General features: G+C 40.4%; 1 protein-coding gene and 1 pseudogene across 1 annotated transcript; both read left to right on the top strand.

Moving 5' to 3' along the window:
* Positions 1-4,237: 4,237 nt before the first annotated feature.
* LOC123850525 (calcium-binding and coiled-coil domain-containing protein 2) lies at positions 4,238-6,700 on the top strand. The gene is made up of 2 exons (XM_054509915.2): positions 4,238-4,560; positions 4,742-6,700. The coding sequence occupies exons 1-2, from the start codon at positions 4,286-4,288 to the stop codon at positions 5,823-5,825; spliced, it is 1,359 nt and encodes a 452-aa protein (XP_054365890.2). The 5' UTR covers positions 4,238-4,285; the 3' UTR covers positions 5,826-6,700.
* Positions 6,701-7,901: 1,201 nt separating this feature from the next.
* On the top strand, positions 7,902-14,372 carry LOC135361679 (eukaryotic translation initiation factor 1-like; annotated as a pseudogene).
* The last annotated feature ends 310 nt before the right edge of the window (positions 14,373-14,682 follow it).

Below are 14,682 nucleotides of genomic sequence, written 5' to 3'. Positions count from 1 at the left end.
GGCAGGCACCCCATCAGTGCCTGCACCAACTCCTTCTGTCCCACCAAAGCTACCTGGTGCAGCACACATCAGGAAACCCTGGCTTACACCAACTTCAGCTCTAGCTGTCCCACCAGGGCACCCCTTGCAGAGGACCCTCTGGCCTGCACCCACCTGAGCTCTAGCCATCCCACCAGAACAACCCTGCTGTGGCTTGCCCCAGGAACCCTTGTCCTGTGCCTGCTTCAGTCCCAGCTGTCCTGCCATGGTGGCCATAACACAGGGTGCCTAGAACCACCTGAACCATACCTACTGCAGCTCCAGCCATCCAACCAGGGTACTATCCACAGAGGGTACTCCAAGCCACACCTGCTTCAGCTTCAGCCACTTTGCCAGGGCAGCCCCAATGTGAGTTCTATTTAGTATTTTATATCCCTTTGTTGTTCTCACAAAGGGTTTATCCATTCTTTTCTCAAGTCCAGCTAGCGTCTTTATAACCAATACTTTTAACAGTAACAAATGAAAAATAGACTAGAGGGATTCAGTAGTAGATTAACAGATGAAGAACAGATCAATGATCTGGAAGACAGGGATATGGAAAGCACCCAAGCTAGAGAGAGGGGAAGATAAGGAGGGACGTAAAGAGAAATAAAGAAAAGAAATGACAATAGGGTAAGGAATCTCTTGGATAACATTAAGCAATCATTCTCATTATAGGGATCTTGGAGGAAAAAGGAGAAAGAATGAAGACAGAAAACTTATTTCAAGAAATAATAGCTGAAAATTTCCCTAACCTGAGAAAGGAAACAGATGTCCAGGTTCAAGAGCCACAGAGAGTTCCAAACAAGATGAACCAAAGCAGGTCTACACCATGACACATAATAATTAAAACGTCAAAGCTTAAAGATAAAGATAGAATTTTGAAATCAGCAAGAGAGAAGCAAACAACTACATACAAGGGAAACACCATGAGGCTATCAGCTGGTTTTTCAGCAGAAACTGTGCAGGCCAAAGAGAGTGAATGAGGTATTCAAAGTGCTAAAAGGAAGAAACCTTCAACCAAGAATACTCTACCTGGCAAGATTATCATTCAAAACTGAAGGAGAAATAGTTTCCCAAACAAAAGTTAAGGCAGTTCATCACACCAAACCAGGATTATGGGAAATGCTAAAGTGATTTCTTTAAGTGGAAAAGACAATAACAAAAAGAAAATTATGAAAGGAAAAAATTTAATGGGCAAAGGCATACACATAGTAAAAGTAATAGATCAATCACTTATAAAGCTAATATGAAGGATAAAACACAAAGTAGTAAAATTATATCTGTGAAAATTAGTTAAGGGATTCACAAAATAAAAAGATGTAAAATATGACATCATATACCCACAACATGAAGGGAGAGGAGTAAAAATGTGCTTTTAGAATGTGTTTGAACCTAAGTGAACATCAACTTAATATAGATTGCTACACATTTAAAGTGTTATACATGAACCTCATGGTAAAACTAAAACCTATAATAAATACACAAAAAATAAATAGAAAGTAATACAAGCATTATACCTAAGAAAATCATCAATCCTAAGGGAAAAGAAGAGAAGAAGAGCAGAGAAGACTACAAAACCAACCAGAAAACAATTAACAAACTAGCAATAAGTAAATACATATCAATTATTACTTTTATGTAAATGATCTAAATGCTCCACTCAAAAGATATGGGATGATTGAATGGATGAAAACACAACACTCACCTATATATTGCCTATAAGAGACTCACTTCAGACCTAAAGACACATACAGACTCAGACGAAAGGGGCAGGAAAAGATATTCCATGCAAATGGAAGTTAAAAAAAAAAAAGCTGCGTAGCAATACTTACGTCACACAAAATAGACTTTAGGACAAAGACTGTTGATGGGAATGCAAGCTGTGGAGAACAGTATGGAGATTCCTCAAAAACCTAAAAATGGAAATACCATATGATCTAGTAAGTCCCCTACTGGGTATTTACATAAAGAAAATAAAAACACTATTTCAAAAAGACATATGCACTCATATGTTTATTTCAGTATTATTTACAATATCCAAGATATGGAAGCACTCTAGGTGCCCATCGATAGCTGAATAATGATGTGGTGTATCTATATATATGCAATGGAATATTACTCAGCTGTAAAAAAAAAAACAAAAAACAAAACATTAGATTTTGCCATTTGCAACAACATGGATGGACCTAGTGGGTATTATGTTAAGTGAAATAAGCCAGAAAGAGAAAGACAAATGCCATATGATTTTGCCTACAGGTAGAATCTAAAATAAGACTAATGAAAAACAAACAAAAACAACAACAAAAAAAAAAAACAGAAACAGACCTATAAGTACCAAGAATGAACACATGGTTGCCAGAAGGGAAGAGAGTAGGGGGATGGAAAAAACAGGTAAACGGAATTGGGAGGTACAAGCTTCCACTTATAGAAAGAGTAAGTCATGGGAATGAAAGGTACAGTGTAAGGGATATAGTCAGTGATATTGTAATACCATTGTATGGTGACAGATGGTAGCTACCCTTTGTTTGAGCACAGACTAACATTCAGAGTTGCTGAATCACTATGTTTTATACCTGAAACACTGTATGTCAACTATACTTCAATATAAATAAATAATAAATAATAAAAGAGGAAGAAGTAAGACATTCTCATACAGACAAAAGTGAAAGGAGTTCTACACCATTAGCCTGCCCTATAAGAGTCAAGGGAATCCTTCAAGTTGAAATGAAAGGATGCTAGACAGTAACTTGAAGTCATATAAAAACATAAAGCCCTCCAGTAAAGGTAAATACATGGACAAATATTTTTTTAAGATTTATTTTTTATTTTATTTTATATTTTATTTTATTTATTTGAGAGAGAGAGAGAGCAGAGCAGGCAGAGGGACAGAGCGAGAGGGAGAAACAGACTCACTGCTAAGCAGGGAGCCCAACGCTCCATCCCAGGACCCCAGGATCATGACCTGAGCTGAAGGCAGACACTTAACCAACCGAGGCACTTAGGCACCCCTACATAGACAAATATAATGAAACAATATTATTATAACTTTGTTTTATACTCTTTTTATTTTCCACAATATTTAAAAGACAACTGCACAAAAATAAGTATAAATCTGTTAATGTGTACACAATATGTAAAAATGTAATATGTGACATCAATAACAGAGAGAGGGAGAGAGGCTGAGTTGTAATGGGGTAGCTTTTTGTGAGCAAGTGAAGTTAGGTTGGCATCAATTTAAGATAGATTACCATAACTTTAGGATGTTACATATAATGCCCATTGTAACCACAAAGAAAATATATGTAGCATATACACAAAAGGAAATAAGGGGTTCAGAATGTGTTACTACAAAAATCAACCAAGTAGAAAGGAAGGCAGTAATGAAGGAAATGAGAGCCAAAAAAGCTGTAAGACATACAGAAAACAAGTACCAAAATGGCAAATATTCATACTTCCCTATCAGTAGTTATTTTAAATTAAACTCCTCAATCAAAAGATATAAATTTGTAGAATGGATATTTAAAAAAAAACAGGATCCAACTATATGCTGTCTACAAGAGACTCATTTTAGATCTAAGGACATACATAAGTTGAAAATGAAAGGATGTTATCAGACAAAGGTAACCAAAAGATATCAGGGGTGACTATATCAGAAAAATTAGACTTTAAGTCAGAACTGTTAGAAAGACAAAAAGGACATTATATAGTAACAAAAGGGTCAATTCACTAAGAATATATAATAACTATAAATATATATGCACCAAGCAATCTAAGTGTCCATTGATGGATGGATAAAGAAAATGTGAGATTTATCACACACAGACGTGCACACTCACACGAAATGGAATATTATTCAGTCAAACAAAGAAAGGAAATCTTGACATTTGTGACAATATGGTTGAAATTTGAGGGCATTATGCTAAGTGAAATAAGTCAGAGAAAGAAAAATACCACATGATCTCACAAGTGAAATCTAAAAAGACTAAAATAAAGTAAATAAAAAACAAAGAGAAATAAACTCATACAGATAATAGATTGGTGTTTGTCCAGGGATGTGGGTGATAAAATGGATGAAGGGAGTCAAAAGTTACAAATTTAGTTATAAAATTAAAAAGCCATGGAATGGAATGTACAACATGGTGACTATTGTTAATAATATTGCATTCTATATTCACAAGTTGCTATGAGACTAAATTTTAAAAGTTCTCAACACGGCCCTGTTGCTGTTGCCGCCGACGCCGGCTGCTACCGCTGGACACCCACCATGGAAGAGACTCTAGAAGATCCCCCCACATCAGCTGTCTTGCTGGATCATTGTCATTTCTCTCAGGTCATCTTTAACAGCGTGGAGAAGTTCTATGTCCCTGGAGGGGATGTCACATGCTATTATACACTCACCCAGCATTTCATTCCCCGCCGAAAGGATTGGATTGGCATCTTTAGAGTGGGATGGAAGACAACCCGTGAGTATTACACCTTCATGTGGGTCACTTTGCCCATTGACCTAAACAGCGAATCAGCCAAACAGCAGGAAGTCCAGTTCAAAGCTTTTTTTTTTTTTTTTTAAGATTTTATTTATTTATTTGACAGAGAGAGACACAGCGAGAGAGGGAACACAAGCAGGGGGAGTGGGAGAGAGAGAAGCAGGCTTCCCGCAGAGCAGGGAGCCCGATGCGGGGCTTGATCCCGGGACCCTGGGATCATGACCTGAGCCACCCAGGCGCCCCGAGTTCAAAGCTTATTACCTGCCCAAGGATGATGAGTACTACCAGTTCTGCTATGTGGATCAGGATGGTGTGGTCCGGGGAGCAAGTATCCCTTTCCAGTTCCATCCAGAAAATGAGGAGGACATCCTGGTGGTTACCACTCAGGGTGAGGTGGAAGCAATTGAGCAGCACAATAAGGAGCTTTGCAAAGAAAACCAGGAGCTGAAGGACAGCTGTGTCAGCCTCCAGAAGCAGAACTCAGACATGCAGGCTGAGCTCCACAAGAAGGAGGAGGAGCTAGAAACTTTAAAGAGCACCAATAAGAAATTGGAACAGCAAGTGAAGGCGCAGAAGGACCGCTGGGAGGCGGAGCTGCTTCAACTGAAGGAACAAAACCAAAAGATGTCCTCAGAAAATGCGAAGATGGGAGTGCGAGTGGATCAGCTCCAGGCCCAGCTGTCAACTCAAGAGAAAGAAATGGAGAAGCTTGTGCGGGGAGATCAAGATAAGACAGAACAGTTGGAGCGTCTGAAAAAGGAAAATAGCCAGCTCCTTCTCACTTTAACTCAACAGGGGGAGTACCAGAAGAAGCTGGAGCAAACAGTAGAGCAGATGAAGGAGGAAGAAATGACGGCCATGACGCAGCAACAGGAGTTAACGGATGAGAACTCTGGCCTGTCAAAAACGCTGAATGAGAACAAGATTATATGTAATGTTCTGCAGAGAGAGAAAGAGAGATTGGAAAGAGAAAATGATCTTTTGAAGAGGGAGAACAGCAGATTGCTGAGTTACATGGGTCTGGATTTTGACTCTTTGCCCTATCAAGTGCCTACTTCAGATCAAGGAGGTGCCGGACAAAACCCAGGACTTGTCTATGGAAACCCATATTCTGGTATCCAGGAAAGTTCGGCCCCGAGCCTGCTCGCCATGAGGAGATGCCCCACCTGCAAATCAGACTTTGCTGAAGGCATTTTCGATCACACCTTGGAGCAGAAGCACATGCAGACCCTTTGTTTGAATTGTCCAGTTTGTGACAAGACCTTCCCAGCAAAAGTGAAGCAGATCTTTGAAGACCATGTGTTCTGCCACATTCTCTAAGTGCCCCAGCCTCCTGGATCTATACTGTACATAGATTTTTATAGAGTAGAACCTATAGCTTCTACTTAGAGCTATGACCCACGATCCTGCCTAACATGAAATTACTAGGGATTTAGTCAGTCCTGTTGCCCTAAGGATGGAGTCCTATCGATTATCTGCAGAATAGTGGTGAGAGCTGTTACTTCCATCCTTGTGGGTTACTGTCTTTTAAATCACATAACTAGCTGTATCATCCTCACCTCTGGTGCCCATTCTTCTGAGGGTCTCCAGTACAAGGGCCCTGGGCTGCAACTGAGCTGGCCTTTCATTCACAACAGGCTTGACTTGAGTACTAAGTGATTCGTTTTCCCAGTTGTCTCAGTGCCATTCAAGGTCAGGCCTTGAGTGTATTCGCAGTCGGTTCTCAGTCCTAACGCTGCGGCTGGTGATTGAATAGAGGTTGAGAATTTCTTCCTCCTCCTCCTCAGGTCTCTTTCTCCCACTGTTTGCATTAAACTAGCCACAGATACCGCAGAGAATGCCGACATCCAGTTGGGATGCCAAAGGTTTCTCATCTTGATTTCTCAGCTCCCAGCAGAAGCATCTTATTCCTGAACCATGGACACAAAATATTTCAGCCACAGAAAGCCTTCTTTCTCTCTGGATACCTCTATTTGTCATTTTCTACTCTTTGATCTTTCCTATGCACATAACCTTTACTGGAAGTCCTTTCTTAATGATTAGTAGGACTTGTTAGAAACTGCCTGCAACTTTCTGAGCAGGTGAGTTTGAATATGGATAAGTCAGAATAATGAGAACTATTGTTAATCTCTTTAATACTGAAAATAAAGCGTCCTATTTCGGGGACACTGGTCATTTAAAAAAATAAAAAAATAAAAATAAATAAAAAAATAAAAGTTCTCAACACAAGAAAAAATTGTAACTATGTATGATGATGGATGATGTTAACAAGACTTACTGTGGTGATCATTTTGCAATATATACAAATATGGAATCATTATGTTGTACACCTAAAACTAATGTACCATGTCAATTATAACTCAAAAAACTACATACACACCAAACATCAGCACTCCTAAATATACGAAACATTGACAGAATTGAAGGGAGAAATAGATAGCTGTACAATCATAGTATAGATTTCAATATTCCACTTTCTTTTTTTTTTTAGATTTTATTTATTTATTTGACAGAGACAGAGAGAGCAAGCAGCAGAAGGAGAGGGAGAAGCAGACTCCCTGCTGAGCAGGGAGCCCAATGTGGGACTCAATCCCACAAACCTAGGATCACAACCAAAGGTGAAGGCAGATGTCCAACTGACTGAGCCACTCGGGTACCCCCAATATCCCACTTTCAATAATAGAAAGACCAGGGGCGCCTGGGTGGCTCAGTTGGTTAAGTGACTGCCTTCGGCTCAGGTCATGATCCTGGAGTCCCGGGATCAAGTCCCGCATCGGGCTCCCTGCTCGGTAGGGAGTCTGCTTCTCCCTCTGACCCTCCTCCCTCTCATGCTCTCTGTCTCTCATTAAAAAGAAAAAAAATAATAATAATAATAGAAAGACCAGGCAAAGAGCATATCAATAAGAAAGTAGAGAACTTGAACAACCCTGTAGAGCAATTTAACCTAACAGAGAGATACAGAACACTCCAATGAACAGCAACAATAGCAGAATACATTTCTCTCAAGTACACATGGAACATTCTCTGGGTTAGACCATATGTAGGCACAAAGCAAGTCTTAATAAACATAAAAAGATTGAAATCATGCAAAGAATTTTTTTTTTTTTGGTCACAAGGGAATGCAACTAGAAATCAACAGCAGAAAAATAACTGGAAAATTCATTAATATGTGAGAATTTAAAAACACACTCTTAAACAACAAATGGGTCCAAAAGGAAATTACAAAATATCTTGAGATAAACAAAAATGAAAATAAGCTCCAGTCACTAAGCCACCACTGAGGACAGCAGCCTCTCCCTTTTGCCCCCTGGCTTCTGGACACTCCATACCCCGAATCCACCTTCCCCCACCGCCTCCTTCCACAGGCCATTTCTACTGAAGAAAAGGAATCATATTATGTCTGCTATCCAGAACCTCCACTCTTTCAACCCCTTTGTTGATGCAAGTAAAGATGATGATCTGCTTCCTGCTGGCACTGAGGATTTTATCCGTATAAGAATGCAACAGAGAAATGGCAGGAAGACCCATACTACTTTCCAAGGGATCACTGATGATTATGATAAAAAAAGAAACAAGTGAAAGCATTTAAGAAGGAAGTTGCCTGCAATGTTATTTTTATTTTATTTTATTTTATTTTAATTATGTTATGTTAGTCACCATGCATCATTAGTTTTTGATGTGGTGATCCACAATTCACTGTTTTTGTATAACACCCAGTGCTCCATGCAGTACGTGCCCTCCTTAATACCCATCACTGGGCTAACATGTCCCCCCATGCCCCTCCCCTCTAGAACCCTCAGTTTCTTTCACAGATTCCATAGTCTCTCGTGGTTCAACTCTCCCTCTGATCTCCCCCCCTTCCTTCTCCTAATGTCCTCCATGCTATTCCTTATGTTCCACAAATAAGTGAAACCATATGATAATTGACTTTCTCTGCTTGACTTATTTCACTTAGCATAATCTCCTCCAGTCCCATCCATGTTGATGTAAAAGTTGGGTATTCATCCTTTCTGATGGCTGAGTAATATTCCATTGTATATACGGACCACATCTTCTTTATCCATTCATCTGTTGAAGGGCATCTCAGCTCTTTCCACAGTTTGGCTATTGCGGACATTGCTGCTATGAACATTGGGGTGCATATGGCCCTTCTTTTCACTACATCTGTGTCTTTGGGGTAAATACCCAGAAGTGCAATTGCTGGGTCATAGGGTAGCTCTATATTTAATTTTCTTTTTTTTTTAAGATTTTATTTATTTATTTGACAGAGAGAGAGATAGCAAGAGCAGGAACACAAGCAGGGGGAGTGGGAGAGGGAGAAGCAGGCTTCCCACCGAGCAGGGAGCCCGATGTGGGACTCGATCCCAGGACCCTGGGATCATGACCTGAGCCAAAGGCAGACACTTAATGACTGAGCCACCCAGGCGCCCTCTATATTTAATTTTCTGAGGCACCTCCACACTGTTTGCCAAAGTCGCTGCACCAACTTGCATTCCCACCAACAGTGTAAGAGGGTTCCCCTTTCTCCACAACCTTTCCAACATTTGTTGTTTCTTGCCCTGTCCTTTTTTGCCATTCTAACTGGTATAAGGTGGTATCTCATTGTGGTTTTGATTTGAATTTCCCTGATGGCCAATGATGATGAATATTTTTTCATGTGTCTATTAGCCATTTGTATGTCTTCTTCAGAGAAGTGTCTGTTCATGTCTTCTGCCCATTTTTTGACTTGATTGTTTGTTGGGTGTTGAGTTTGAGAAGTTCTTTATAGATCTTGGATACCAGCCCTTTATCTGTAGTGTCATTTGCAAATATCTTCTCCCATTCTGTGGGTTGCCTCTTTGTTTTGTTGACTGTTTCCTTTGTTGTGCAGAAGACTTTTATCTTAATGAGGTCCCAAAAGTTCATTTTTGCTTCTGTTTCACTAGCTTTTGGAGATGTATCTTGAAAGAAGTTGCTGTGGGCGATGTCACGGAAGTTACTGCCTATGCTCTCCTCTAGGATTTTGATGGATTCCTGTCTCACATTGAGGTCTTTCATCCATTTTGAGTTTATCTTTCTGTATGGTGTTAGAGAATGGTCGAGTTTCATTCTTCTGCATGTGGCTGTCCAATTTTCCCAGCACCATTTATTGAAGAGACTGTCTTTTTTCCATTGCATGCTTTTTCCTGCTTTGTCAAAGATTATTTGACCATAGAGTTGAGGGTCCATATCTGGGCTCTCTATTCTGTTCTGTTGGTCTATATGTCTGTTTTTGTGCCAGTACCATGCTGTCTTGGGGATCACTGCTTTGTAATATAGCTTGAAATCAGGCAATGTGATGCCCCAACTTTGTTTTTCTTTTTCATCATTTCCTTGGCAATTCGGGGTCTTTTCTGATTCCATACAATATTTAGGATTGTTTGTTCCAGCACTTTGAAAAATGTCATTGGAATTTTGATCGGGATGGCTTTGAAGGTATAGATTGCTCTGGGTAGCATAGACATTTTAACAATGTTTATTCTTCCGATCCATGAGCATGGAATGTTTTTCCATCTTTTTGTGTGTTTTTCAGTTTCTTTCATGTGTGTTCTGTAATTCCTAGAGTATAGATCTTTCACCTCTTTGGTTAGGTTTATTCTGAGGTATCTATGGTTTTTGGTGTTATTGTAAGTGGAATCATTTCTCTAATTTCTCTTTCTACAGTTGCATTGTTAGTGTATAAGAAAGCAACTGATTTCTGTGCATTGATTTTGTATCCTGCCACATTACTGAATTCCTGTATGAGTTCTAGTAATTTGGTGGTGGAGTCTTTTGGGTTTTCCACATAAAATATCATGTCATCTGTGAAAAGAGAGAGTTTGACTTCTTCTTTGCCAATTTGAATGCCTTTTATTTGTCTGATTGTTGTTGCTAGGACTTCTAGTACTATGTTGAACAATAGTGGCAAGAGTGGGCATTCTTGACGTGTTCCTGATCTTAAGGGAAAGGCTCTCAGCTTTTCCCCATTGAGGATGATATTCGCTGTGGGTTTTTCATAGATGGATTTTATGAACTTGAGGAATGTTCCCTCTATCCCTATACTCTGAAGAGTTTTAATCAGGAAAGGATGCTGTATTTGTCAAATGCTTTTTCTGCATCAATTGAGAGGACCATATGGTTATTCTCTCTCCTCTTATTAATGTGTTCTATCACATTGATTGATTTGCGAATGTTGAACCACCCTTGCATCCCGGGGATAAATCCCACTTGGTCGTGGTGGATGATTCTCTTAATGTATTGTTGGATCCTATTATCTAGGATTTTGTTGAGGATTTTGGAATCCATATTCATCAGGGATATCGGTCTGAAATTCTCCTTTTTGATGGGGTCTTTGCCTGGTTTGGGGATTAAGGTAATGCTGGCCTCATAGAATGAATCTGTGAGCTTTCCTTCTGTTTCTATTTTTTGAAACAGCTTCAGTAGAATAGGTATTATTTCTTCTTTGAATGTTTGGTAGAATTCCCCAGGGAATCCATCAGGCCCTGGACTCTTGTTTTTTGGGAGGTTTTTGATCACTGCTTCAATCTCGTTAGTGATTATTGGCCTATTCACGTTGTCAATTTCTTCCTGTTTCAGTCTTGGCAGCTTATAGGTTTCCAGGAAGGCCTCCATTTCATCCAGATTGCTCAGTTTATTGGCATATAGTTGTTGATAATAATTTCTAATAATTGTTTCTATTTCCTTGGTGTTAGTCGTGATCTCTCCCCTTTCATTCATCATTTTATTAATTTGGGTCCTTTCTCTCTTCTTTTGGATAAGTCTGGCCAGTGGTTTATCGATCTTATTAATTCTTTCAAAGAACCAACTTCTGGTTTCATTTCTACTGTGTTTCTGGTTTCTAATTCATTGATCTCTGCTCTAATCTTAATTATTTCTCTTCTAATGCATGGCTTAGGCATCGTTTGTTGCTTTTTCTCTAGTTCTTTAAGGTGTAGAGTTAGCTGGTGAATTCGGGATTTTTCTGTTTTTTGAGCAAGGCTTGGATGGCTATGTATTTTTCCCTTAGGACAGCCTTGGCAGTATCCCATAGGTTTTGGACCAATGTGTTTTTGTTCTCATTGGTTTCCCATGAATTGTTTAAGTTCTTCTTTGATTTCCTGGTTGACCCAAACACTCTTGAGCAGAGTGGTCTTTACCAAGTGTTTGAATTTCTTCTAAAGTTTTTCTTTTGGTTGAGTTCCAGTTTTAAATCATTATGGTCTGAGAGTATGCAGGGAATAATCTCAATCTTTTGGTATCGGTTGAGACCTGATTTGTGATCCAGTATGTAGTCTATTCTGAAGAAAGTTCCATGTGTGCTCAAGAAGAATGAGTTTTCTGTTGTTTTAGGGTGGAATGTTCTGTATATATCTATGAGGACCATCTGGTCCAGTGTGTTATTCAAAGCTCTTGTTTCTTTGTTGATTTTCTGCTTAGATGATCTGTCTATTGCTGAGAGTGAAGTATTGAGGTCCCCTACAATTAATGTATTGTTATCAATAGGACTACTTTGGTTAATAGTTGGCTTATGTAGATGGCTGCTCCCATGTTGGGGGCGTAAATGTTTACAATTGTTAGATCGTCTTGTTGGATGACCCTTTAAGAATGATACAGTGTCCTTCTGTGCCTCTAACTACAGTCTTTAGTTTAAAATCTAATTTGTCTGATATAAGAATTGCTACCCCAGCTTTCTTTTGAGGTCCATTGGCATGGAAGATGGATCTCCATCCCTTCACTTTCAGTCTGGTTGTATTTTTAAGTTCAAAATGAGTCTCTTGTAGACAGCATATGGATGGGTCCTGTCTTTTTACCCAATCTGCAACCCTGTGCCATTTTATGGGAGCATTTAAGCCATTCACATTGAGAGTGATTATTGAAAGATATGAATTTATTGTCATCTTGTTGCCTGTGAAGACTTTGTTTTTATAGACTGTCCCTGTAAATTTCTGTTGTATATCACTTTTGGGGTCTTTCTCCTTTTGTAGAACCCCCCTTAATATTTCTTGCAGGGCCGGCTTAGTGGTCACATATTCCTTCAGCTTCTGCCAGTCTTGGAAGCTCTGCATCTCTCCATCCATCCATTCTAAATGAGAGCCTTGCCAGATAAAGTATTCTTGGCTGCATGTTCTTCTCGTTTAGTACCCTGAATATGTCTTGCGAGACCTTTCTGGCTTGCCAGGTCTCTGTGGATAGGTCTGACATTATTCTGATGTTCCTTGCTCTGTACATAAGGAATCTCTTCCCCCTAACTGTCCTTAAGATGATTTCCTTGGTTCTAAGATTTGCGAGTTTTACTATTACATGCCGGGGTGTTGGCCTGTTTTCCTTGATCTTAGGAGGGGTCCTCTCTGCCTCTAGGACGTGAATGTTTGTTTCATTCCCCAGATTAGGGAAATTCTCAGCTACAATTTGCTCAGATATATCTTCCAGTCCTCTCTCTGCACCCCTTCTGGGATTCCAATAATTCTGACATTGGAACGCTTCATGGTGTCACTTATTTCTCTGATTCTATTTTCATGGATTCTGAGATGTTTTTCCCTGGACTCCTCTTTTCCCTTTTTATGTATTAAATTGTCTTCCAGGTCACTAATTTGTTCTTCTGCCTCACTTACCCTAGCTGTTCAATTATCTAGATTAGATTGGATCTCATTGATAGCATTTTTAAGTTCTGCCAACTCAGCTTTCATTTCTGCCCTTAGAGACTCTATGTTGCCATTAATTGATTTCTAGCTATTGTCTTCACAATTGCTAGCCCGAATTCCATCTCCGACATCTTGGTTATATCTGCATCCATTTGTAAATCTGCAGCATAAGTCATAATCTCTGAGTCTTTCCTATTTTGGGGGTTCCTCCTCCTAGTCATTCTGTTGAGGGGTGTTTGAGGGAATGTATAGAGTCCAAATTATTGACCACAACCCAAGCAAGGTGCACCTGTTTTCTTGGGGCCTTAGGGTTGCTGGCCTCTTGTTCTCCCAGCTTCTCTTCTGGGGGAGGGGCCTGCCACGTTGTTACTCAGGCAACCCTGTTTGGGCAGAGTTGCCCTGCACCCCTGTGGCGGGGGATGGGCTCAGTGAAAGCCGGTTTTTTGGGGCTTTTTTCCTCTGTTGGCTTTCCATGTCTCTTCCGAGAGTCAGAGCAGAAGAGACCATTTCTACCCCTCTGTCTCAGAGCGGAGAGATCACAGTCTATTCTTCAGTGAGTTCTCCAGGCTACACCATCATTGTTTCTGTCCGTGCTGCTATAAACTGCAGTGTCCTGGGTTGTGCGCCCCTCCTCAATGCTCCCAGTCCTGCCTCCAGGTCGGGGCACGTCTCTGCTCTTTGTGCTTCTAAAACCGCCAGCTGCTCCCACTTCACACGCATGACCCCCACCGCTCCGGGTTTCCATCAGGGGGCTGCCCTAAAGTTCTTTCCCCACTGCTACTGGTCTGCGAGTCTGTGCCCCATCCCCAGCGTGTGAGGCTGTGGCTCACTGGCGGTATAGGATCCCCACGGCCAGGCACCCTTCCACTGCCATTTATCCTCTGATATCTGCCCGTGGAATCATGGCTCCCCGCTTCATACCTCAAAACCAACCACCTGTGATATTCTATTTGTAGAGATCCAGACCTTCTTACATCTCAGGCTGATTTTGTGGGTGCTCAGAGTGGTCTGGTAGATATCCAGCTCAATTCTGGGGACTGGGTGGAATAGGGTCCCCTACTCCTCTGCCATCTTTTCCCCCCTCCTGCAATGGTATTGTAATTGAGCACCCAGAATATAAAGAAGTAGTTCAGCTACAAGGTGACCGGCATGAGGACACATGCCAGTTCCTCCTAGAGAATGGACCAGCTAAGGATGACCAGCTGAAGGTTCACGGGTTTTAAGAGCTTCTGGCTCACAGAAGCTTAAGTGAGAATTTCTTTGCAATGAGTAGAATTTCCCTTCTGTCCCTTGTCACAAGTTTAAAAACCTCACAGCTTATAGGTTTGTAACCATTTGGGTTACAAATGGTTACCATTTGGGCAGCCCCCTAAAGTTTTTAACTTGGACTAGTGTAACTCCTTGTACCAAACCATTAGGGCAGCCCCCTAAAGTTTTTAACTTGGACTAGTGTAACTCCTTCCTGCAATAAGCTGAAAAGAACCTGAAGTCCCTCTTTTATTTTTTTTAAGATTTTATTTATTTATTTAATTGACAGA

Source organism: Mirounga angustirostris, unplaced genomic scaffold, assembly GCF_029215605.1.
Source record: "Mirounga angustirostris isolate CCGP_5_RB_7025 unplaced genomic scaffold, mMirAng1.0.hap1 SCAF_10, whole genome shotgun sequence".
Taxonomy (NCBI): Eukaryota; Metazoa; Chordata; class Mammalia; order Carnivora; family Phocidae; genus Mirounga; species Mirounga angustirostris.
The sequence above is the reverse complement of the archived record's forward strand: the minus strand, read 5'-3'. Positions and strand labels throughout refer to the sequence as shown.